Source organism: Halichoeres trimaculatus, unplaced genomic scaffold (genome assembly GCF_033239565.1).
Source record: "Halichoeres trimaculatus isolate MK-OKI-2021-1 unplaced genomic scaffold, fHalTri1.1 fHalTri1_scaffold_10, whole genome shotgun sequence".
Classification (NCBI taxonomy): domain Eukaryota; kingdom Metazoa; phylum Chordata; class Actinopteri; order Labriformes; family Labridae; genus Halichoeres; species Halichoeres trimaculatus.
In genome coordinates this window covers 9,761,219-9,786,097 of record NW_027437187.1, presented here as the reverse complement: position 1 = coordinate 9,786,097, position 24,879 = coordinate 9,761,219, and the positions used below count along the sequence as shown (strand labels likewise).

At 40.3% G+C, this 24,879-nt stretch overlaps 1 protein-coding gene across 1 annotated transcript in view; it reads left to right on the top strand.

The window, feature by feature from the left end:
• cdh13 (cadherin 13, H-cadherin (heart)) overlaps positions 1-24,879 on the top strand; it is a 516,276-nt gene that overhangs the window by 182,319 nt on the left and 309,078 nt on the right. The window contains exon 3 of the mRNA XM_074678416.1: positions 10,780-10,991. Coding sequence (XP_074534517.1) covers positions 10,780-10,991 — 212 coding nt within the window. The remainder of the gene's footprint in view (positions 1-10,779; positions 10,992-24,879) is intronic.

The window sequence follows — 24,879 nt, the reverse complement described above, 5'->3', positions numbered from 1 at the left end:
ATTTTATGCTTCAGCCTTAAAACAGACTTCTCTATGTTTACATGTTTACCTGTACCAGCTACAGCTGCAGCCGCCTGTAAAAGTTCCCTCATGAGCTCCCTGCAGGTCCCCAGCTTCACGTCAGTTTGTAACACGTAAGAAAGCTGTCAGTAAAATGGACCGTAATTGTCATAAAGGACTTATGCGACCACGAGGTCCGCTCATCAAAGCTGAGTGAAACTCTCTGCAGACTGAGAGCATCTCTCCTCTCGCCTCGTAAAGACCTGGAGTCGCTCTCACTCTCCTCCTTTTTGGTGCTGAAAGGGACCAGCCTATCTCTTCACTTCTTTTCACTGCTGCTTAAGATCTTCCTCTATAATGCTGCTGTGTCAACAACATGTAATCAAGAACAGCTGGTCTCTGGCTATGTAATGTTAGCCACAATATGAATAACACTTCATTTATCCTGGGGGTAAATTATTTCATCAAAGTTGGCCTAATAAGCACTAAAGTAATATCAGAGTAGTAACAGAAAGAACAACAACAAAAGAGAATGAATACAAAATAGAATAACAGTAAACTCAGTGAAAGCTGCAGAATATTGGGAAATAGCTTTGTTCATCTTTGTTCAACAGTGTGGAAGCTATGGATGGCTACAGTGTGGTTATTCTTGAAACTCTGCCTGACGCCTGGCTAGTCCTGTTAGCATATCCATCTTTTTGACACACGTCTTATGTATTTTCTTCAAAAGCTTCCGTTGTCTTGTAGCAGCTATCTTCCCTTGAGCTTTAGTCATCTCTGCATTCCTGTGTGTCTCAAATATTCAAAGTTCTGTAGAAACCTCCAGAGGTTTGGCCAATAAGCCGGATGGCTTCAGTGCTACCAGCTGAACATGGATGCTGCGCTGCTACATCAACAATAGTAACAGCATTGGAAGTTCAAGTTGTGATTCCAATGTGAAAAAAAAGAGTCCACACATCAATCAATCAATCAATCTATCTATCTATCTATCTATCTATCTATCTATCTATCTATCTATCTATCTATCTATCTATCTGTCTATCTGTCTATCTGTCTATCTGTCTATCTATATCTATCTATCTATCTATCTATCTATCTATCTATCTATCTATCTATCTATCTATCTATCTATCTATCTATCTATCTATCTATCTATCTATCTATCTATCTATCTGTCTGTCTGTCTGTCTGTCTATCTATCTATCTATGGTGGGAGAGAAAAAAATGAAAATCAATAAATCATGATTTTTTTTTTTGTTTGACAATATTAAAGTCAGGAGTCTTTGTGAAATTTTTTAGTATTTTTTTTTTTTTTTAAGTTTTTTTTTTTTTTTTTTTCAAATTTAAATTCTTCATTACCGTCTTTTTTATGAACTGGATTGGAAAGACATTACCACTTAACTCCAGCAGATTTTTAAATGTTTCTCCCTGACTCAGGTGATGTGCATTTTACGGGAAAATCTGGCTCCTGATGTAGTCTGTAGACATTATCATCATCATCATCATCATCATTTAACTTGTCAAAAAAAAGCAAATAAAAAATTGCAAAAATCTCAATTTTCAAGAATTTAAATCAAATCGACGCCCCAAAAATCACAATAGCGTGAAATCACAAAATAGATAGCATACCGTCCCAGCCCTTCTATCTATCTATCTATCTATCTATCTATCTATCTATCTATCTATCTATCTATCTATCTATCTATCTATCTATCTATCTATCTATCTATCTATCTAATTGCACCTCTGTTGAGTGCAGTAGTAACGTTAAAATAAATGGATAAATAAATAAATGAATTAATAAATAAAATCAGAAGCCAGTGAAATGATGGAAAAAAAATGTAGTACAGTAAAGCAGAATTTTCCACAGCAAAGAGTGATGGAGACTTTTTAAGGATGAGATTTTTCATTGGAATACTTTCACTCTCACAGAATGAGATCAGCCAAGAGAAAAAGCTGTCACTGCCTCTACAGGGGGTCTACAATCAACAGCTTTGCCACAGTGTTCAGTGTCAGTCTACTGAATTGGTATTGATTTAAACACACACCCAAAATAAACACATAACGAGAAAAAAAAAAAAAAAGAACATGCACAAAGTCTGGCTGCTCTCTTGATGTTTTTGATTTGAACATGAGAATATTTAATGTGTCATTCAATCAGTCATACAGCCCCTTCAGAAAGTCTTTATTTCTCTCTAAAAGCTTGAGTGAAGTTAAAGAGCTTTCTGCAGTAAAGGCTGTTGAAGAAGCCCGAGGTAGTAATGGCTCCTGTTGAGTGAGTTTCTGGAACATTTGCCTCTTGCAGACTTCACAGGAGGTCTTGCCCTGGAAACTTGAACTTGAATGTCAAACTCGATGAAAAAGTCAAGCCCCCTTCTCCTCCTCCTTTTCCTCTTGAGTCATCAGTAAGGGTTCTCAGAGTTTCTAATCCATGATGCACAGAGTTTTTCAACCCTGCACCACTGCTCTGAAGAAATATAGTGCATGAATGGTGGCTCTGGTGGTGAGAGGGGTAAGTTGCATTCTGTCATTGTTGTCTGACTTCAAAGCCACCAGCTCACCAAGCTCTTCTCTGAATCCCCCCAAACCTGACAACATTAGAATACCATCAAACACTCTGTGGCTGCCTTTGAAATGCTACTGACACTCGTTGGCGCTGCAATTTGCAGGCTCTAAAGAGCGCGGCCATGTTATTGAAATAAATCTGAGGCTTGTAATGGGAATGGAAATGAACACATCTTTCATGCTTTGGCTTAGAAGTGAGTGTTGAATATTGAGATGCAGGCTTGTTTCCCTAGAGAGTAGGATGTTGACTTTGTAGCTCTCCCTCAGTGTCCATTGAAGCCTCGCCTCTCCTGTCATTTATTTTTTTTCTTCATTCTCTGCTCCCTTCTTCTTTTCTCTCCTCCTCCTCTTCTCTCCAGTGTTCTCCCCCACCCTCATCCAGATGGCATGAAATGGTTTTGTCCTGAGGGAGGATTTGAGAGTTTCTGCTGCATCATGGGAGATAAAAGAAGCCAGACTAAACAGTCACAAAGGTTAAGTGTACTAAATGAGTGCTTTGATAGACTTCAGTCCATTGATTTATAGTTAGGTAGTGCTTACTACGCACTCTTCTCATTGCACTTGGTGACTGGCGTGATGGAAGATTAATGAGCAAAGACTGACAAAAGAAAGAAAGAAAGAAAGAAAGAAAGAAAGAAAGAAAGAAAGAAAGAAAGAAAGAAAGAAAGAAAGAAAGAAAAAGAAAGCTGAGGCCCAGGTAGCTGAGTAAAATGAGGTATGGGCATGAGTGATTTGGATCATGATGACTCTAGCTATGAGTCACTTCTTCGTGGATGTCAAATCAAAGAAATGCCAGACAAGGGTGGAGCCACATGCTGCAGAATAATCTTCACAAACAACTCACTTCATCTATTGTTAATGAGGTTCAAAATGATGTTTTATCAATGTCACAAGCCCCATGATGACAGCTTTGAACCAAGCGAATACTCCTTGCAAAGAGGTGGAAAATTTCTGGAAAATTTCCACAAACTTTCCACAGGAAGTTAGGCTTGGGAAATTCAGATTTTTTTTTTTTTTTATCAAAACTTACTGGACTTTGTGTCGTCCTCAGGTGGTGCCTATAATGGCCTTGTGCTGTGGGTATCATGCACAGTGCATGAAGGGATTTTGGCCTCAATAGCCATGCAGTCAGCAAAGTGCTGATATGTGGTCAAGGAATAGAACAGCTATTAAAATGAACTTACATTAATGTTCTTTCAGCCAAAATTATGCTAAAATAAATGTACCCGAGCTATATTTAAGTTCCTTGTTAAAAAATCCCAGTGAGCTCCCATAAATTTCTGTGGGAAGTTTCCAACTGTAAACATTCCTGGAATTTCGGATTCAGATTCAGATTCAGATTCAGAATATTTATTGTACCCTTGGGTAAATACAGTTTACAGTGAGTGAGTACTCTCGTATTATTTTTGCAACACTAGTAGCCACAAGCTACAGTACAGGCTGGTGAGCTTCTAACTGACTAACTCTTTTATTGCGTCCTTTTCTTCAACTTTTTTAATTTTATTTTTATTTATTTATTTATTTATGTATTTATTTATTTGACAGCAGGCAGCAACAAGTGGTATACCTGAGGTATAAAAGTTACTTTATGTGAGTGAATAATAAAGGTTACAATTTCCTTGGCAGTACGAGTCCAATGTGTGATGTCATACCTTGGAGGCTACTCTCACCATAAAATCTTTTTCTTTTTGTTACTTTTTGCCCCTTTTTTTAAATCCAGTTTTTATATAATTGTATTCTGTTAGCTAGACCAAAAAAGGAGTACAGCAACCTCTGTCAATGAAGGAGTGGGCGCAGACTGAGAGGTAGACATGAGGGATATTCCATTGGTCCTCTGCCATAGTGACAAACATCTAAACGTTTTGACTTGCAGTGCTCTCACAGAGCCAAAGGGGCAATGCATTTTGGAGGCACTGGCTAGATGTATGAGATAGAAATTTGGTTTTGACTCATAACTGAACTATTTTTGCAGGTGATTCATGGTGTTTTGCTGATCAATCCAGGTTATTTTGAGAAAAAGCAACAAGAAATATGCCAGAATCTTTGCAACTTTGGTGGCACTGACTATTTGTATGGGAAATGAATTCAGCTTTGAAGCATGAGTGAACATTTTTGGTACAGATATTCGCTTTTGCAAGTGAGCTATGGTATTGAGCTGAACTGTAAGACTGTTTTGCCAAATGATCTTCGAGTTTTGAGAATGTTATTTCTGTTTCAAGAGATGGGCTAAACCAACAGAGAAAAACTGTAAATGAGCCACATTTGTAAGGAACATGTATTTGTAGGATGACCAGGTTTGGCCCATGAAAAATTTGCCAAATCTACTCTGCCAATGCCAAACATCTTATTCTGCCACTGACTGCTTCTTGATTTATTGGATGATTGAAATTTCAAGAAACATTTTGGTAATTCAACAGTTATTCATTTAACAGGAGCCTCAGTAGCCTGCAGAGTAACCATATACAGCCAAAGCCTGGCTTGTCAATTATTGTCACTGTGATCCAAAAAACACTTGTGACCTACACTTGTGCCGCGTAGCTGTCGTAATCTCAACACCGCTGAGGCCATGAGAGAGCACGAGAAAAAGCAAGAAGAAAAGGGGAGGCTAGTTTGCACCATGTTGCTGTAATTAGTTGTCATGGCTGTTTTCTTCAATTTTCATAAATATTGTGCATTATGAATACACAAAAATAAAAAATGTTTGTTTAACTGAGCAGTAGAAAAGGGGTAGGTTCATATTATATTAAGGCAGTGTTTCTCAATTCCGGTCCTGGGCCCCCCCCTGCCCTGCATGTTTTAGATGTTACCTTACTCCAGCACACCTGATTTAAATGAATGGCTCATTATCAGGCTCGAGCAGAGCTTGATGACGAGCTGATCATTTGAATCAGGTGTGTTGGAGTGGGGTAACATCTAAAACATGCAGGGCAGGGGGGGCCCAGGACCGGAATTGAGAAACACTTTATTAAGGGTTAATTTGACACATTTCTGTTTTCATGTTGACCATAGCACCAGTTATCCTTTCTTTTTCTTTATGAAGTTTTGTGACTTTTCCTCATTTAGGGTAATGAACTTGTGTGTTCAGTCTGGCCACTTCAGTGTGTAGTGAAACATCTGTGCAGAGTTTGTAAACAAAGATGATGTTGCGGGTCATTTTGACCTGCACCCTCTATTATGGGTAAGTAGCTGTTCAGATCCAAAATAAAGAGCTTTCTTTGATGTACATTATTTTAATGGCCCAATTATTTCTATTATAACTGCCTCTAGATAGAAATTCAGACTCAGAGACCCAGGTGTGTGTAGAGGAGGAACTTTTTCTCCCTTGTCCTTGTCACTGCTCCCATGTCATCTCTACACTAAAAATGAGCTCAGGTATGTTCACAGCTGAAGAAGCTTTATCACAAACTTTGAACTGGGATAGTGTTGTGGAGGAAAGGTTTCAGAGACAAAGGATGTGTGACTGAGGACAATGTTATTGATGATCTGGGTTTTAAATTCTCCTACAATGTGGAGGATTCAGAGGACAGGTCTACCATTGTCTCACCATCAGATGAAAATTATTGTCCACAGAAGAGACATGGGCATCTAAAGATGGAAATATAAAATGGTCAACATCACCAATGGTGTGTGCACTGACTTTTTTAGGGGGGGCAGCTGAGTGTGTGCCATCTAGGGGGGTATGTGTTTGGGCTTCCAAGAGAGCGCTTTAGTGTGTATTTTGCCAGGTCTGTCCTTTTTGCTAGGACAGTAAAATATATATCTCTTTGTGTGAAATGCAAGAACTACTTCTGCAGAAAGCACATAGTTACATGCATCCATCATGTGGAGGACATTGGAAATGTTGAACATTGGGAATCTGAGAAAAAAGGGGCTAGTTAAATGAAAAACAATGTGTTTTTAAAGAGGTGGGAAACTTGAACAAAATAGTTATTAAGTACAGTTCGGGATTAAAAATTCATTGTATGTCTCTGCTTAACGTTTAAATCAACTAAACCAAAGTTGTTATGGGCTTTTCCTTTTTTTTTTTTTTTTTAAAGACAATAGAAAAAGTTTATGCTTCATCTGACTCCTTTTACCGGCATGTTTTGGATTACACTGCTATTGTTGTTTTATCTATTCTCATTGGTTTTGATTGTTTTTCAGGTAACTTTCTTGCAGTACTCACACATGTCCGAAATAAAGCATTAATGGCATTCCTTCTTCATTCATTCATTCATTCATTCATTCATTCATTCATTCATTCATTCATTCATCCATGTGTAAACTAGCCCTGATTGGTCATTTGATCAAGAGTCAGTGAGTTTTAATGATGGTAGATCCAGATCACAAACAGACACATGTGTATCAAAGTGGATATTTCACATACATTAGCACATTTTTCCACAACCCTTTTTTTTTTTTTTTTTTTTTTGTCATCTCATGCCTCCGGTTGTCTAAGTGTATGTTAAGTGTCATTTATTACTTATTACAAAAACAAAAATATTGCAATGTTGTAAGAGCAGTCAACAACAACAGTCTATCAGTTTAAATGTTTCAAAGAGCCATCCAGCTAAAATATTGCATGGCTTTTGCTCCAGAGATGAGAGCTGTTCTTTATCTCCAGAAAGACACCACTGATCTTCAAGCTGCTGTGAGAAACTAGCTAAATATTCACACAAATCTGAACCCATTCCCCCCTCAGAAAGATGGCCTCCCAGTCCCTACTGGGAATAGAACTTGGGGATGAGAGAGCACCGGATCTTTTGTGAAGGATTCCTTTCATCTCACCATATGCTACCAAAAACTTTTCTGTGCTCGCTGAATTAATCATATCTTTTTAAAGATAGATTATGAAGCGGGACAGTGTGGGTGTCAGCCCTGCTCTTGTGCCTGAGAAGTGAACACAGTCTTTTCCAAAGACAACATGATTCATATTTTAATGATGGAATGACTTGAGTTCCTTTTCTGTTTGTTTGACTAGGCAAAGACAACACACCAAGGATTGTACTTGACTACATTTTATTTTAGATCAGTTTTCTGAGTAAAAACATAAAGTGAAAGCAAAAAGGATTCAATCTGTCCATCCACAGTGTGCCTGCAGCCGATTGGCTGACATCTGTGGTCCAGTGATCAAGTGAGCAAACATAGAGGAGGAAAGGAATACGCTGCTCATGCTGATATCACAAAAAATCTTTTCACAGGTTGGTCCCTCAGGTCAATCACTGCTCAGAGAAACAGATTTCATAAAGCTGACACCTTTTTCCAACCACAGACAGCTCAAATGTGAGCTTACTGACATCATTTTAGCACTTCTCACTCCACACACCCTACTTTAAAAATAAGTCCTCACGACTTTAAGGAGATGTTAAAGAAAGTATTTTTTCACTTTTAAGTAGATTTGCAGGCTGGTACTTTTACTTCTACGTGAGTAAGCTGTCATAAATTTGAGGAGAATATTTGAGTACTCTTTAAACCCATGGTGATTTGTGTCTTGGGGAAGTGACGTTTAGACACAAGTGTCCTAGTTCTCTGAGAGCAACACTCTACAGTAGATGTGTGAAGCATGACTCCATCAGCATACCATACGATCACTCTTCCAGGCTTACAGATCACCATGCTGGTGGTAAATTAAAACAAGCCTTGACTATTTTGACTCCTCTTTTGCTCTGAGCTACACCTGATGACCAGTGTTGGCAGCTCTGTGGAAACTAGCTCTGTTGAAAAGTGTTGTATGGTTTGATGCTTTGAGAGATTAGTCTCACGATGGGGGTGAGAAAGTTTCCCCTTCCTGCACACAGATGACAAGTCACTGTACTTTTGTCCTTTACCTTGAGGAGGGGAAAAATAAGTGTGATATTTCCAAGACAAAAAGCTCACACCTGAATGATCATCAGTCAGGGTGTGGATTTAACGCAGGAGGTATTCTTCCTCTTGGATGCTCCTGTGCTGATGTCAGCAGAAATTCACCCACTGAGTCCAAAAATGAATCTCGTGTATTTGTTTTCTTTGACATAAAGTCAGATACATTTCTTTACATGTAACAGAGTTAATGTATCAGAAGTTGTGAGATCCCATGTCAGTTGGGGCAAATAGTGGAGTCATAGTGACACATAAGAAAGTGTTACCACTGTATGTTTTAATGGCCTGTTTCTTTCCTCAGTTGTACTTACAGGGGCTGTGAGGAGTTTGAAAGTGATCTTGAAAAAGTCTCCCTTCTAGATATATGCCTGATCGTAATCCACACTTTAAAATGAGATTATCAGCACCAGCATTGCTGGTTATCTACAGGTTATTTTGAATTGCTACTTCTTAGCTTCCAGTTCGGGTCAACCAGGACCGTATTGATCTATGGCACGTCTAGATCTTTATGACACCACCACACCGGCTGATGAAGTTTAGTAATGAGAAGAGATAACACACAGAGATCTGTGTTTTTATCTGCTAAGAATTATTTTTATAATTAATTTTGTAGAGATGGTGGGCACAGGAGTCTAACTGTCAGACAGAAAAAGGACAGAAGAACAGAAGAAAGATAAAAATCCTGAGAGTGATACAGGGGCTAAACTGTTAGTGATAATGTTCATTCCAACCCACAGTCAGCAGTTATTCTGCAGTGGTCTGTTCAAACTTGAGAGTCTATCAATAAAATAAAGAGTGAGGTTACGTTAGCTCTGCTTGGTAGATGACTGGCAGGACTTAACCAGGGTTTACTAACGTAACACATTACAGACATGTCTTAGAGCACCACGCTGCCAGCTGAGCTAAATATAAACATCCACCTAACTACTCACAAACTGACAATGTTTACTTGTCACGTTACCCTACAGATAAGTGGGAACACCGGGCTGCCGATAGCACTACATATATCCAGATACAACAACGTTTGCTTGATGTCACATTTCAAACCATTGAGCTACGTAACTGTACTGACCTCGACGCGTTGTATCCAGTAGAAAGTTGTTTTGAACAAAGAAAAAATGTTTTAAACCGATCTCCATTTAATTCCAAAACAAACACGCCTCACTAAAAGTAATTTACGACAGTTTGCCCGAGACTCTGGGCCACAATGTGGTGAGGGAGAGCAATTCAAACAGATCCTCCTCACATCATCTTTAAAGCAGAAGGCATTTTGAGTGGGGACTGCTGCTTGGCTGTCTATCTCACAGATTTTGTGTTTTTGATATATTCTGTCAATCTAGTCTTTATTTATTTATTTATTTAATTCTATTTTATTATATATACTTTCAAAATAATAAATCTTAAGGTGAGTTCTTGATGTTTCTTGTATAGTTTGTATTGACCATTTGGTGCAAACTTTTTAGCCTTTTAGTCACTTCAGGGGTCTTGTGGCAACAAAGAAATAAGGAAAACAGATCATTGATATTTTTTTTTTCCCATGCTTTTTTCTACACTATTTTTTTAAATAATGGTTTTAAAATAATATAGTTAATACTTCCTAAGTTTTAAATGGATTTCATGACTTTCTCCAGTGGTGACATGCTTCATAATCTAAAAGAGTAGGCAGCAGTACAGAGTGTGTTTGTCTGTGTGTCTGTGTGTGTCTGTGTGTGTCTGTGTGTATCGTTGGGGGGTTGAGGGGGTAAAGTGGAGGTGAAGGGAGGATTGTCAGGGCTGAGGGTGGGGGAAGACATGGGGATCATGTTTTGACACTGAGGGGAGTGTGTGAGAGCGATAAAGAGAGGATGAACATGATCAGAAGGGATAAAGCCTGGTAGAGTCCTTGGCGGTGCCTCACTCTGTCAGACAAGACAAGCTCCTGTGTGCACGTGGCTCCGAGGTGACACTTTTCTTCTGCTGTAAATCCCTCCTTCTCCTCCCTGCACCTACCCAGGTACCACTACATCCTCTGCAGCCAGACACTCTAATAAGTCTTCAAGCTGTAGCATGTGGAGCATGTGGAGCATCCATCCAGCTCATAAATATTGTAGCTGGTTTATGTGAACACAGATCACTGACTTTTGTTGTAGCCTCGCTGACAGAGCTTTCACAACATCCTACTCTCTCTTCAGGGTATCCGTTTGTCTTCAGGGCATCTCTTTATATCTGAGAATTACACGTGTTGGTGGATCGTTTGGCAAGCCCCTCAAGTTCTTTTCCTAACAGTGCAAGAAAAAACCTCACTCTCTGTTTTCGTACAACACATCATGTTGACATTTCTTTTAGTTGTGGATTATTCTTTGCTTAACATCTTCCCGTTCTTTTTGCTTCTTGCAGTTGAGTTTGATGACTGTGCGGGGAACGAAGACGTGAAGTTTGAGGTATCGGATCCCAGCTTCTATGTGGACAGGGATCTAAATCTGGTTCCTCAGCAGGAAGTCCTTCACAGCAGGCCACTCCTGCTCATCCACGGGCTCAGTGCACATGCAGATGACATGGCACAGGTGGAAGTCACCGGACTGCCTGGCCGCTCACCGCGTACTCTAAGGGTCAGTAACTTTTGGTGCTTGTGTGTGTGTGTGTGTGTGTGTGTGTGTGTGTGTGGGATATGGTGCGCCAGTGTTTTGTGTTTGTTTCTGATCAGTTTGTTTACTTTACCACATCAAAACTGGAAAGGTTACGCTTCATTAAAATTTGAAAAGGTCACTCTAATGTAGCATAATGGGACATAATGTTGCTGTGATCAAACAGCAATGCCCTGGGGTGAATATGAGAACTCCTGTTTTGTTTTGTTTTAACTAATTTCTTTCCGGCTAAAATTCTGATCCTACTGAGTCTAGAAATACTGCTCACAAAATGATTTAAAAAAGGAGGCTTTTCTTTTGTTTTGTGGAATAGAATAAATAGAAACTCATTTCAGACTTATTTCTCATCCAGGGGCAGTAACTTTCTTGAGTGACAACCACCTTCAATCACATTGACAGAAAAGAAACAGTCTGGCTAAGATTTTTTTTCTCAGAAACACTGCAGCAATGTGTCACTTCCTGCTCTGATTTCTTTTCCTTTTTCTGAGATTGTTGTTTATTGTCTTTCTTGGACCAAGCTGTTCCACTTGTTTCCTGTTGTTGTGCCGTGCTTTTCAATCTCAGTTTGGAAAGATTTTTGAAGCTTGCTTGAGAAGGAGACATTGACCAGAATTTTTAAAATGCCTGACTGCAGTCAAGACTACATGCATGGCACGTTATGCTAAATTATGTTTGTTGAAAACATTGTGAATTTTTTTTTTCTTTTTTACTGTACAACTCTGGCACTCTGCACTGCATCTTTTATGCTTATATCTTAAAATATTTTTTTTCTCCCCATTTTTTTATTTAATATTTATAATTATTTTTATTTTTATTATTATTGTTATTATTATTGTGTTTTTATGTCTTTATCTGTTTTTCAATCAAATTTTAATTGTTTTCTTTAATTATGTTTTTTTTTCTTTTCTTTTTTTTTCTTTCTGTAAAACACTTTGAATTGCCTTGCTGAAATGTGCTATATAAATAAACTTGCCTTGCCTTGCAGACTTCCAAGTTTCCAGTTCCAAATCAACAGGAACAACAAGAATAATCAACCACAAAATTAAAAAAAAAAAAAAAAAAAAAAAAAAAAAAAAAAGCACAGACAGCTAGTTCATGTAGTTTAGAATAATTTGTAGCTACAGGCCTCCTCAGGTTTTTTGTTTTCTCTCTCTGGTTGGGTGGTGAGTTTTGTAGGCTAGGATGAAGTTTGTGAGGGGCAAAAAACAGAGTGAATATTTGAAGCAATTTATTTATTCCTCATTCAACAAAAAATGTCAAACATGTGCTGAAGATATGGCCTTAGGTGCACAGGTGTAGACTCATAGCCATCAAAACCACCACTGCATGAAATACCTGATCTGAATAATAACTGCTCTGTGTTCAGCTGTGAGATTTACAGGTACAGGTACACAAACACGGTTTACTGTTTGTTGGATGAGAGAAAAAAGGAAAACTCATCAGCAGACTTAATATTTGTCTTTCAAATGTAATAATAAAAATAATGGTACATTTTGTTCATGTTTTACTTTTCAAAGTTCTCAAAGAAGCTTTGCAAAAACAGATATAAAAGGACATAAAAAACAAAACATGATAAAACAGTCTTTTGAGCATCAACAGTTAAAAGCAGTTCTGGATTTTGAGCTGGGATTTGAATGTGTTGAGGTCGGTGCAGTCATGGTTGAGTCTGGGCAGTGAGTTCCAGAGGGAGGGGAGAGTCATGGTGAACGCTCACCCCAGGTTCAGTGCTTGGTCCTATGGAGGTTTGCATCAAAAGAGCGAAGACTGAGGGGTGAGTCATGCAGGTGAAGCAGGTCAGATAGAGAGGGGAAAGGTTACAGAGGGCTTTTTGTGTCAGCAGAAGAACTTTGAACTGGGTACGTTGGGGAATCGGGAGCCAGTGGCGGTTTTGAAAGACAGGGTTGCTTTCCAGCACTGCCTGTGCTCCTGTTCCTGAGTGGATTTAGTGCAACTTGGTCTGTTTTTCTCCTAACCACTGGGAGTGGTGGTGGCATGTCAAACCTCTAAAACCAACAAAGAGAAGTCTTTTTGTTTTCTCCTCCTCTATGAAGAACAGAAGCCAACTTAAGCCGCGTTTCCACCGGTTCGGTTCGTCTCAGTACGGCGCAGATTGTGCAGCATTTCCACTGACTTATCCCGGGACAGATCCCTAAAAACCGAGACGAGCCGGCCTACTTTTTTGGGACCCTTCCATATGGGTGCCAGACTGAACTGATCCGCTCTCGGAAGGTGGAGCAACACACTGCAGACCGTTGATTGGTCAAAAGAATCGTCACTTACCCCGACAGCGGCTGCATTTCTCCTGGCGGCACACAGACTTCTCTGAAACAAAACTTAACTGCACTTTGTAACAGAGAGTAACATGTCAATCACAGAGAGGATGAAATGCTGCATGTCTTCCATCTATGCTCTTTGTTTACTGTGTCGCGTTTTTCTTCTTTGGTGGATTTAATAGTGGGGTAAACTGTTACAGCATCACGCTATTGTTTAACATCTGGGGCTTTCGGCATCCGGCTTACACGCCGCCTACCATGAGAGGGCACAGTTTGCTGTGGAAACGCAAACGGGATCAGGCTTAACGGTACCAAACCATCCCAAACTGTACTGAACCGACCCAGACTGCTTGGTGGAAACGCAGCTTTAGGTGATTAAGCCTCAGTGAAGTATTTTCTTCCTCATCTGTGACAGGATTTTAGCTTAGGTAAACTTCAGTCAAAGGGTTAATCACTGAAGTTTCCTTCTTCATAGAGGGGTGGATCATGGGGGCATGTGTGGATGAGCAGATGAGCAGCTGAGTTCTGGCTATAACAGAGTTTATCGAGGACTTTTGATGATAAACCATGAAGAATGATACAGCAGAGTTGATTTTGGATGAAATGAGGGCATGAACCAGGGTTTTAGCTGTCATGTAAAAACATTGGTATGACCTTTCTCTTGGACCTGTTTTGCTGTTTTCTTTGCTGGTTTTGTCACAGACGATTTTAAGGTAAAATGCTCCTCATGCTAAGAGACTGTTATGCATTTGGCTTCATTTCTGTTTCCTGTTTTGGCCAAACCCTTTGAGTTACCTGGTGGTTAAATATGATAATTTAGGCAGTGTGTTAATTAGACGGTAATCATCATCAGCTGGATGAAGGCTCAGATGTCACACGCAGTGTTTCTGAAAGAAGATTCATGTTCAGTTGGTAAAATTTCAGCACTTTTTTTTTTTTTTTAACTCTGCTGAAATGTTCTGCTAATTAAGTGTTTCTATGATTTCTGTTTATCACATCTATAATGAGGGTTCTTTCAGAGACTGCAGAGAGCACACAGCCCGATTTTTGTGGCCCAATACCTGACTCCACTAAAGTCATTTCTAATCACATGTCTGGTCTCTATGTCCTGACCCAACACCCCCTGTGGTGAGAAACACCTACCCACAAACTGTTTGTACAAACATGGTTTGAGCTGCTAACATCTCATTAAAAGAGCAACTAAGTTTATCCCCCCTGAAATGGGAACTATTTCTTTATTTAAGGGGGGAAAACGAGGAGTTTGGAAAGGAAAGCTTGCTTGGAGACAAACACAGGCAATGGCTGTTGTTCAGAGCACATTCCTAAATCTTAATTGCAAATTAAAACATTAAAAATGCAATTCTTCAAATGCTAGAGGCATCTGATGTCAGCCATAGTCATGCATACAGTGTGCTGATGAATTCCCACCTTTTACATGAGCCACACTTGTGCAACCTTAATTATCACCAATCAACATAATCATATTACCTCAAGAGTTCCTATTAGGCAGTTTAGAAGGACACACACCAATAATCTCTATAATCGTGCATGGGAAAGTGAAATCTCAGATATTTAGGTATGACCATGGAGCTTTATGGAGAGGAGGCTTCAGGTTAAAACCAGAATGTGTTAACGCCTCAGTCAGGATGAAAGAAATCACTTTGGAGTTCACAGAGAAGGTTATCGATGTAACATCCAACAGTGAGCCATGGATTGAATTAACAGAAAGCCACTGACTGTCAAAAGAGAGGAGAGACAGAAACATGTGAAAGACAGGGGAGGTCAGGAGAACAGCTGCTGCTGAGCTGTGCCAAACCCACGAGCAGATCAACACCATCACCAGAGATGTGACAGTTTCTAACACTGATGCAGATGGCACCGGAAACCAAACACAAACCTCAATCTGTCTGCAGATTGTTGAATTTAATTTTTGATAATTCAGGGTCAAGAGATGAATGAATTAAAAAGAAGATATTCACCCCAGTTAGCTGTTTGAACATGCTCTGAGTCAGACTGGACCTCTGTTTACCAAAGACAGGAATAAAGTGGAACCAGTGAAATTGGAAGCATACCCAAATGTGCATTCCCCCCTTCCCTCATGTTTACAATGATTATTTATGCATGAGGTAACATGGAGGGAGAAATAGATGTGGTCACTTTTCTACAGAGAAACATAAACAGCCGTAATGTGTATGCACCAGGGTTTAGTGTATGAGGAATTACTGGCCAGATCCAATTATGTGGGAACTTGGCCAGTGAGCCTGCACCCGAGCACTGAGCTTTGTTTCCCTGCAAATGTGTCCTTTTGTTTTTGTCGTCAGTAGAAAAGTGTTTCCCTGGCTAGAAAATTGACTGCCCTTTAAGACTCTGTGCACCTGGATCAACACCACTCGCCTTTTTGTGTTTCCACTGTTTGGCCCATGTACAGTCGTTTGATGAGGAGGAAGTTTTTAGATACTGCAGGTAGAGTCGGTGTCCTGTTCCTGCTCTCAGAGATCATCTGTCTCCCTGCTGCAGAGCTCAGAGTCCTGCTGCTTCTCTTCCTCTGGCCTGCAGCTTAATGAATGTCTTCATCCCTTTCAGCGCGATGTGGCTCTCATTTGTTTGTGCCTCTCATTGCTTATTTGGTTAGCTAGTCCATGGGTGTTACCTTGGCAAGTCATTGAGGACTTAAATCAATTAGTCTTTTGGCAAGTTGTGTGTCTGAAGTTTTCTGGTGACTAATGTGACCGTCTGCTCTCCTCTACGTGAGTAAATGAGGAAGTGATACAGAGACAGAGAAACAAAGAGAGATGACATTTCCTCAATGACATTTCACTTTGCCATGCATTCTGTTCCAACAGGAGGGTAAGCTTTACTTTTGTGTTTGCCAGTAAGACATATGAGAAGCAATGTTTTTGTTCCATCAAGGCTAAAAGTATTAGAAAAACTTTTGGCAGTGTGGGCATGTGCCACACTGCCAAAAGTTTTATGTCCCCCAAAGGTTACTTTGTGACAAATTTGATTGTTTGCAGTCTTCAAGTATCATTTTTAAGTTAACCTTTGTATCAACATATATCAAAATATCCATAAAACTATTTCCTTTGTAGTTATCTTGGACACTGGAGCTGGACAGTCAAAAGGAAAAAGTAAAGAGGAGCAGAAGAAAGCTGAACAGGAGAGTGATAGATCATAGGCTAAAACATGTTCTAGTCCGTTCTTCAACCCACATGCAGCAGTTTTGCTCAAACTTGAGAGTCTATCAATGAAATAAAGAGTGAGGTAACATGTCACAGACAAAGCTTAGAGCACCAGGGTGTGATAAACATCAATCAAAAAGTCCGCTTATATTCTGTGCACTAAACTACAGAACTAACTGAACTCGCAGAGTTTGAAGCTCTACGTCACAATAAATGATAGCATGTCTGGTCAAAAGTTGTCTTGAACAAAGGAAAATAGTCATAAAAAGTCTGATCTCCATTCATTTGCTTAAAAAAAAACATATTGGAAGAAATCATGGGGGCGGGGGGATTACTACATTTACATCGCGTCAGTTAAAAGGATACAACTGTCCATCAACAGAATGAGTGCAGCTGATTGGCTGACATCCAACCACCCAAATTTACCAAAATGAAGACAACAAGCATGAAGCAAAAACAAAACACACCACAGTGTGAGCTTTGGCAGAGTGACAGGACTAGTTTGGGACACAACATCAGAAAATATTTTATATAGAAATGTTGATTTTAAAGGGGCTGTGAAGAGTCTCCTCTCGTCTCTTCTAGATTTATGCCTGATCATAATCCACGCTTTATAATGAGATTATCAGCTCCAATATAGATTATCTTGAAATGCTACTTTGTGGCCTTGCAATCAGGTCAAGTAGGATCAGATCAATTTGTGGCACGTCCGAGTCTCTATGACAACACCACGCCGGCTAATTAAGTTTAGAAGTGAGAAGAGAGATCTGTGTTTTTCTCTGCTGAAAACAATATTTTTGATTAATTTTGTAGTGATGGTGGACACAGGAGCCTAACTGTCAGACAGAAAAATGACAGAAGAGCAGAAGAAAGCTAAATGGGAGAATGATACAGCCCGAGCATCGACTGTGTAAAACATGGACATAGTCTCCCCAACATCCTCCGTCTGTTTCTGTTACAGAAAATGAAGCACATCGGCTATTGCGGCCATATTGGTAGTGGCAAGGGCTTTGCCTACAGCCATGGGGCCCCTGTCGGTCAGCTGACCCTCAGCTGTGCCTCTGACTGAGCGAGCTCCAGATCTTAATATCCTCCTAACTGCAGAGTTACAACAAAATTTCACATACAGTGGGTGCGGTTAATAGGTTAATTTCTGCTTTGAAAACGGCTCTGTGTATGTGACTTCCTGTACTTCCAGAGCCAGCCTCAAGCAGACACTCCAGAAACAGCAGGTTTCAGCCCTACCACATTGTCTTATATTCTAAGAGCGGAGGTTGCCGCTTGAGCCTGAGCTAAAGGCTAACACATGGGCTAAACTGTTTGTGATAATGTTCATTTCAACCCACATGAAGCAGTCATTCTGCAGTGGTCTGTCCAAATGTGAGAGTCTATCGAAGGTTGAGGTTGAGGCTACGTTTGCTCTGCTTAGTAGATGGATAAGGACATAACCAGGATTCACTAGCATTACACAGCATTAGGCTTTCAATCGTGCTACATATGGACGGCTGTATGAACTGACATTTTGCTTGTTCTCACTTAAGCCTATGGGTACGTCATAGCGCCAGGCTGCTTGTGGTGATACATTCTACTGGTGTTGGGTACAAACTTACTTTTGCTTGCTGTCACATTTAAAAAAAAAACAGGACTATGAAACTGTACTGATTAATACCTTACCTCATCATGTTGTATCCTGTAAAAAGTTGTCTCAAACAAAGAAAATTTGTTCCAAAATAAATACACGCCTTGTTAAAAGTCACATCTTTATGACAGCGCGTGAGACTCCGGGCCAGGCAATCCAATTAAAACAGATCTTCCTCATAGCATCTTTAAGATTGTTTTGTGAACGATGATAATGATGGTAAAATGCGAATTTGTAACTGAAAACTAGCAGGGATGAGTCCTCCTGTCAGACCAACAGTCAAACCTGTGGTACTGCCGTTTTAACTGTTTGAATAAATGCTCTTTTTAAATCCATCAAATGGATCAATACTTTTGCTGGATAATGAGCACACTTGTGCATTGTGAGCTTGTAGTAATACAAAATAAAATCCCAACAGGACAGGATTTTATTTGGTATAAGTACAGGCTAACTATTCTGTTTCTCCCATAACATTTCACTTCTTCAGCGGACTAATAATTCAATGGCTGTGTAGCCTGAAGTTAATTTCCTTTTGCGCTGTTTGTAAAGCATACACAGTCACAAAGCTCATGAATTAAGGAGGTAGAAAGAGAAACACAGAGGAAAAAGCCTGTCACATTCTTCAGGCAGAGAGGAAGATCTTCAGAGGATGATAGAGGCATACGAATAAGTCTTCACATGAGAGGGTGTTTAAGCACACTCATTATTTCGCTATCAATTAGCAAGGCTCTTCAAGCTCTGGGACTCATGTCATCAGGACATCTATTGTCCCTGTGTCTATATCCTGAAGTCCCCCCTCTCTTCCCCACACTGCGTCTCCAGAGACCGATCAAACACGAGTTCACAGAGCAGCTTCTTAAGAATCTATAACTAACTCCTGGCACATTTTGAAGCTTGTCTCAATGAGCCTGGGGTTTGACTCATGGAAGATCTCTGCTGAAAACACCAGCTGCGCTTGAATACAAAGCTTTAGACACTGAATCCAAGATCACAGTCATCAAGCTGCCTTGATGCGCCTTTAACAACTCAACCAGAGAGAGGGTTTCTCTTTTTAATCCGTGTTTTAGAAATTAAATCTCACACTTTTTGTCACAATTCGACAAAGTTTTCGCTCAAGCTCCCATTGTTTCCTCCTGAGCACACACAGGAAAGACATCCCTCAGTGGGTTTATTGGCATACCTAACCATATCGAGGCAGAAAACATCGGCATGTGATAATTGATAAGTGCTGTGAGTGAAGGTGAAGAGAATCGGTTTTTAACACCTCTGTGTGTGCTGTTGGTTTGCTGTAACAAAAGCCCACAGGGAGGAAGGCAGCTGATAAATGTTTCCAATTATGAGCCAAAAAAAAACAAAAAGGGGGCATAAATTACTCCTAGAATTCAAGCGATCAATAAGTGAATTAATGGTAGAATGCATTTCAATTTAACAAATGCGTGCTCAAAGATATGGACCTCTTTGCGTGCTTGTTTTTCTGTGTAGCTTTGCTTGTTTTGTGCAGGAGAACAGTTATGCAGAACATTTGCTTACCTTCAGGGTGAATTTACAGCACCATTCAAATGCAACAACTGATAAGAGGCAAAATAATTTTAGTCCAAAAGCCTATTTATTCTGCTTTTGTTATGTTTCATCCATTTTCACGTCCTGAATGAAATACAATATTGCTTCCTGGGCCGAATCCTCATCCTGCTGTGGCAAATAGATTTTCTCTAACCAAGCTTTCAGTGTTCAGGAAGGCTTTCTGGGGATGACTAAAATGTGACATCTTGCAACCACAGCACAACATCTCACATTGTACACCACAACACAAATAATCTCCCTCTCTTCCCGTCTCGGTCCCACTCAGCCGATCTCTCCTCTGCTTGTTCTCTAGCTGTCATTTGTTAATCTGTTTACTGCTTTTGTCTATTGTCTGCCTGTTTTATATTGGGTCCTCCTCACCCTCCATCTCCCCCTGAAATGCTTTACTGCATCTCCCTCTTACTTACGCGGTTCTGTGATCTGTTATGTGTAGGAGTGAGTGCTGGAGAGGCAAACAGCTTAGCGTCATCTCTAATTTACAGGATCAGCACAGCAAACCTTCACTTTCAAATTAATGATGTGCACAGTTTCAACAAGCTGTGCTAATTGTAGAATATTTTGTCTCTCATCAGGTGTGGTATGATTAGAGAATACAACATGTAGCGTTTGAGAAGGGTTTTGGCTCTGAAGATGACGGTAAATATATTTTTATATGTTGGTATTTAATTGACTTTTATCCTTTTTCTTGGATGGATAATTAAAAAGTCCATTAATTCTGAACTGCTGATAATTTGTTGTATGAATAATGTACAATTTTTTACAATGTTTTCTGGCACAGAGCATGAATTATTGCTCTCCCAATTCTTATTTCAGAACATAGTCCAGCTCCAAACATGAATCCTGGGCAGCTCAAGCCAGGGCATCATGGGATGGCTTGGAGGGATCTTAGAGGCTTTTAGGTTTTGGTGGCACAACAAAATAATTTGGAAGAAGTTCTAAAATTAGGTGGCAACTGAAGTAGAGGAGCTAAATTTAGATTATGAAAATGATGCTGAGGTCTTTCAGATCCAGTTAAAAGCCTTCTTCCTGGTTGTTGTGGCAGCAGCAGATGAGAGGAAAGGCTGAGTGTGACAGAAGCCGAGGGAAACATGGATCATTACAGGATGACTTTTTTGGGTCAGCAGAGGCAAGAAAAAAAAAAAAGATATTTTTGAAAACATATTTCAAAGGCAAGAAACAGGCAAGATGACTTGAAAATTTGAATAGCTAATATTTGTTTGTGGAAAAACACACGAAAACCTCTCCAATATTCAAAGTTGCAGTGTGTCCCATTGTACTCCTGTGTTTCAGTGTTTGTCCACTCACCTCTCTTCTGCTGCTCTCAGCCTGTTGGCCACGCCCACCTAATCTAGCAGCTCAGAGCACCTGAGCACCCAGCTGCAGCTCATCTGCAATCAGGCTTGTATTTAAACCTCCTCCCCTGTCCACCTCTTCTTTTCTGGGTTGTTTCTCAGCTTTTATGTAAGACCTTCTAGCAGTCAAGTCTGCGTTGCTTTGCTGTTTCTGACCCTCTCCGTCTGTCTTTGACCTTTGGATGCTATGATTTAACCGACTGATTCCTGGTTTGGATCCTCTTGCCTTCTTGACAACGTTCTCTGACTTTGCCCCCACGGTACTGTTGCCTTGTCTTCAACTGCTGTTTGCTGAAGTTTCTTCAATTACAAGAAACTACGGGCGTTTTATATTTTTGTGTACTAGGATCAAACACCTGTTGCACAGTGTGTAGTATTTAGTGCCATTTAGCAGATATGACTTTGTAAATTGGACTTAAGGACTATACATAAGTATGTTTGGATAAGTGTAGAAATCCATCACTTCAACACTTGAACAGTTCCCCTGCCTCTGAGGTCATGAGCTGCCATGTTTCTACGGTGGCACAGAATGGACAGACTGGTGAGGGTCATGTGTTTTTTTTGTGTTTAGTGGGATGCTGCCAAGAATGAAGAAGTTAGAAGCTAAAAATGAAGATGAAGAGAATGTGTTGAATTTGTATTGATGGGGGTTTTTATTTGTAAAAACGTGATTACAATCATAAAAACTGGATCTTTATTGCCATGATCAAAGGAGGTTCTTGTCCTTATTGGCCATCCTTGTTTCTGGAGTTTCACATGTTTGAGGGTTTGTGTTGTATTTTGCACTTTATGAGGTGGATGTATTCAAGGGGTTGTTTGAAAGTGTTCTTGAAAGTGATCCTTTCCAGATATATGCCTGATAGTAATCCACACTTTATGAGATTAACAGCACCAATAATGCTGGTTACAGGTTATTTTGAAATGCTAGTTCTTGCCTTCCAGTGCAGGTCGACCAGGACCAGATTGGTCTAGGTCGCTATGACAACACCTCGTCGGCTGACGAAGTTTAGTAGAGAGAAGAGATAAAAGACAGAGACCTGTGTTTTTCTCTGCTGAAAATGATGTCTGTGATTAATTTTGTAGTGATGGTGGACACAGGAGCCAAACTGTCAGACAGAAAAATGACAGAACAGGAGAAGAAAGCTTAACAGGAGGATGATACAGCACAAGCTAAAGGCTGATTAGCCTTTAGCTTGAGCTGTATCACTCCATAACATAGAAGCTAAGCTGTTTGTGATAATGTTCATTCCAACCCACAGTCAGCAGTTATTCTGCAGTGCTTTGTTCAAACTTGAGAATCTATCAATAAAAAGAAGAGTGAGGTTATGTTAGCTCTGCTTGGTACATGACTGGCAGGACATAACCAGGATTCACTAATGTTACACATTACAGACATGTCTTAGAGCACTGGACTGTCAGCTGTGCTGAAGATAAATGGCTACTAAACTACAAACTGACAGCGTTAACTTGTTGAATGTTACTACATCGGAGCACCGGGCTGCCGATAGTGCTACATACAGCCGGAAGCTACGTGTGCTTGATGTCACGTTTCAGGCCCTAGTGCTACATAATTGTACTGATAAGTTCCTTACCTCGTCGCGTTGTATCTAGCTAAAAGTTAACAAGAGTGTATGAAGACTCTGGGCCACATGGTGGCGAGGGAGTACAATTAACACTTATCCTCCTCATTGCATCTTTAAAATTATTGATATCTTGAAATTTTTATCAAGAAAATGTCACATTTTTAGATACCAAAAGACAATAATGCCACCTGAAGTGCTTCTAAAGTGCAACAATATCTGCCATTGAGTTAAGAAGACATGTTCAGTTTCTTATGTTGAGATAAGTGTGAAATATCCAGCCACAATCAGGGGGTCCACCTGAACTTGTACTCTAGTATAAGGCTGAAGTCTTTCACAGCATGCAGTATACAAGACCAAAAGTACATATCCACACTTTTAACACATATCATCCAGTCTTAAATCATTTTTAACAAAGCTTCACACAGCCACAGGACCATTGAACAACTCTGCTTGGCAACCACACACACACGAGCTTTGAGTGCAGGCTGTATCAGAGACTATATTCATCTGTATTACCCCCTGTATTCTTATGTGTGAATAAATGGTGGCAATAGCAAGTGGGAAAAAAATGACACTATGAACACTTCTCAAGAGACAAAAACACTTTTTTTAAAATTTCTCACCTCTCAATTAAAGATTGATCACAAAGTGAGAAATATTACATCAACGCCCACAGCTGGGGGCACATGAGCGTGATACAGACCTGGCTGTATGTTCAGGAGTTTATTCCACATCGAGTCGCTGCACTTGCTGTTAGAGCTGGCCGATGCTGGCCTTGATATAATCTATTTCTCACCAGGTCTCCAACACATTGTCACAAATGAGTAATGACACTTCTCAATATAGCATTGAGAGTGAAAATGGCAGAATAGACAAGGACGTGACTTTGCTGCCACAGAATCTCTGCACTCAGATGACAGTGATGAAGACTCCATCTTCCTCTCCCTCACTGCCGCACACTCACATATAAGCACAACTTAAGCATAGTGTGCTAATACAAGGCTAATCTCTTGCCTTTGATACCTCTGAATGAAAACACATTTAATCTTTTTAATAAGCCTTTTGTCTCCTTGTGGTACTTACAGTGCAGATAAATACAATGCATTCAAGGTGATATGAGAGACAGATATACATGTGTATCAAGGCTGAAAAGGCCCACAGGTATCCTCTCTTACATCATCACTGAGCTGAAAGGAAAGGTTTCACTGGTGATGCAGACTCCAAGAGGAGGAGAAAAGCAGACAAATGAAAGTTGCAGGAAATCCTCAGAAGACCCAGTGATGGAGCTGAACAAACAGCTGTGTCCACTTCAACCTGTCTAGAATTGTGTCTGATACCTGATCACTGACGACTTTTAAATCATCATCACCCACTTCCAATGTATCTCAGCTCCGTCAGGATGTGGATTTGACAGCGTGATCTACCCGAGTCCAAACCATGGTCACCAGTCCCCACATCCAGACTCGGAAATGACCTCATAGGGCCGGTTTACGTCTAAGCTCTTCCTCTCCACCTCCACACATATCACACAGCTGAGCCCTGTGCATGATGGGATTGATGCGCTCATCCCCAGGCTTCAGACCGAGGCCAGGTTTTTACAGGCAGCACTTAAAAGTCCATGGACTGGCCTGGGAAGCGGTCGAATGCATGTCCACACACTACCGAGTGTGCTCTTTAGACACAAAATAGGTCATATAATCTCTCTGTTATGGGCAGTGTTGTGTTTAACTGCTTCAGGTCCAGCTTTAGATTCCTGTCTCTGACATTTGGAAGGTCACCCCCCAGTGGGCCTGATAAGAGTGGCCATTTCAGAGAGCGCCGAGTGTGTCTTTGCTTTGTTCTGCTTGGGTTGTGTTTATGATTACTGTTTCATTGTGTTCTCTCTGACCTTTGTTGCTTGGATGGGTGGAGGTGTGTGTGTCTGGCGTTGCCCTCTCTGTATGAATGACAGCGCCGTGCTGTAAACAAATGGTTCAGTCTTTTCCTCTTACCTGTTCTCTTTCCATCATTATGACAGCGGCGTGAGTGGTGCCAGCGTCCCTGTCAGCCAAAAAACAGTAGCATGAACAGTAAACACACAAACAGCTCCCTGCAAACACACTCAAGGCCGCATCTGTGCGCGGTGCACATTGTCAATAAAGTATTGTAAAGTAGGCTGTAAAAGATGAAGGACAAAGGAGATGATTTGCATTGCAAATGAAGGCACAAAAACACAAAACAAAACAGGCTTTATTTTCCCTCTCAT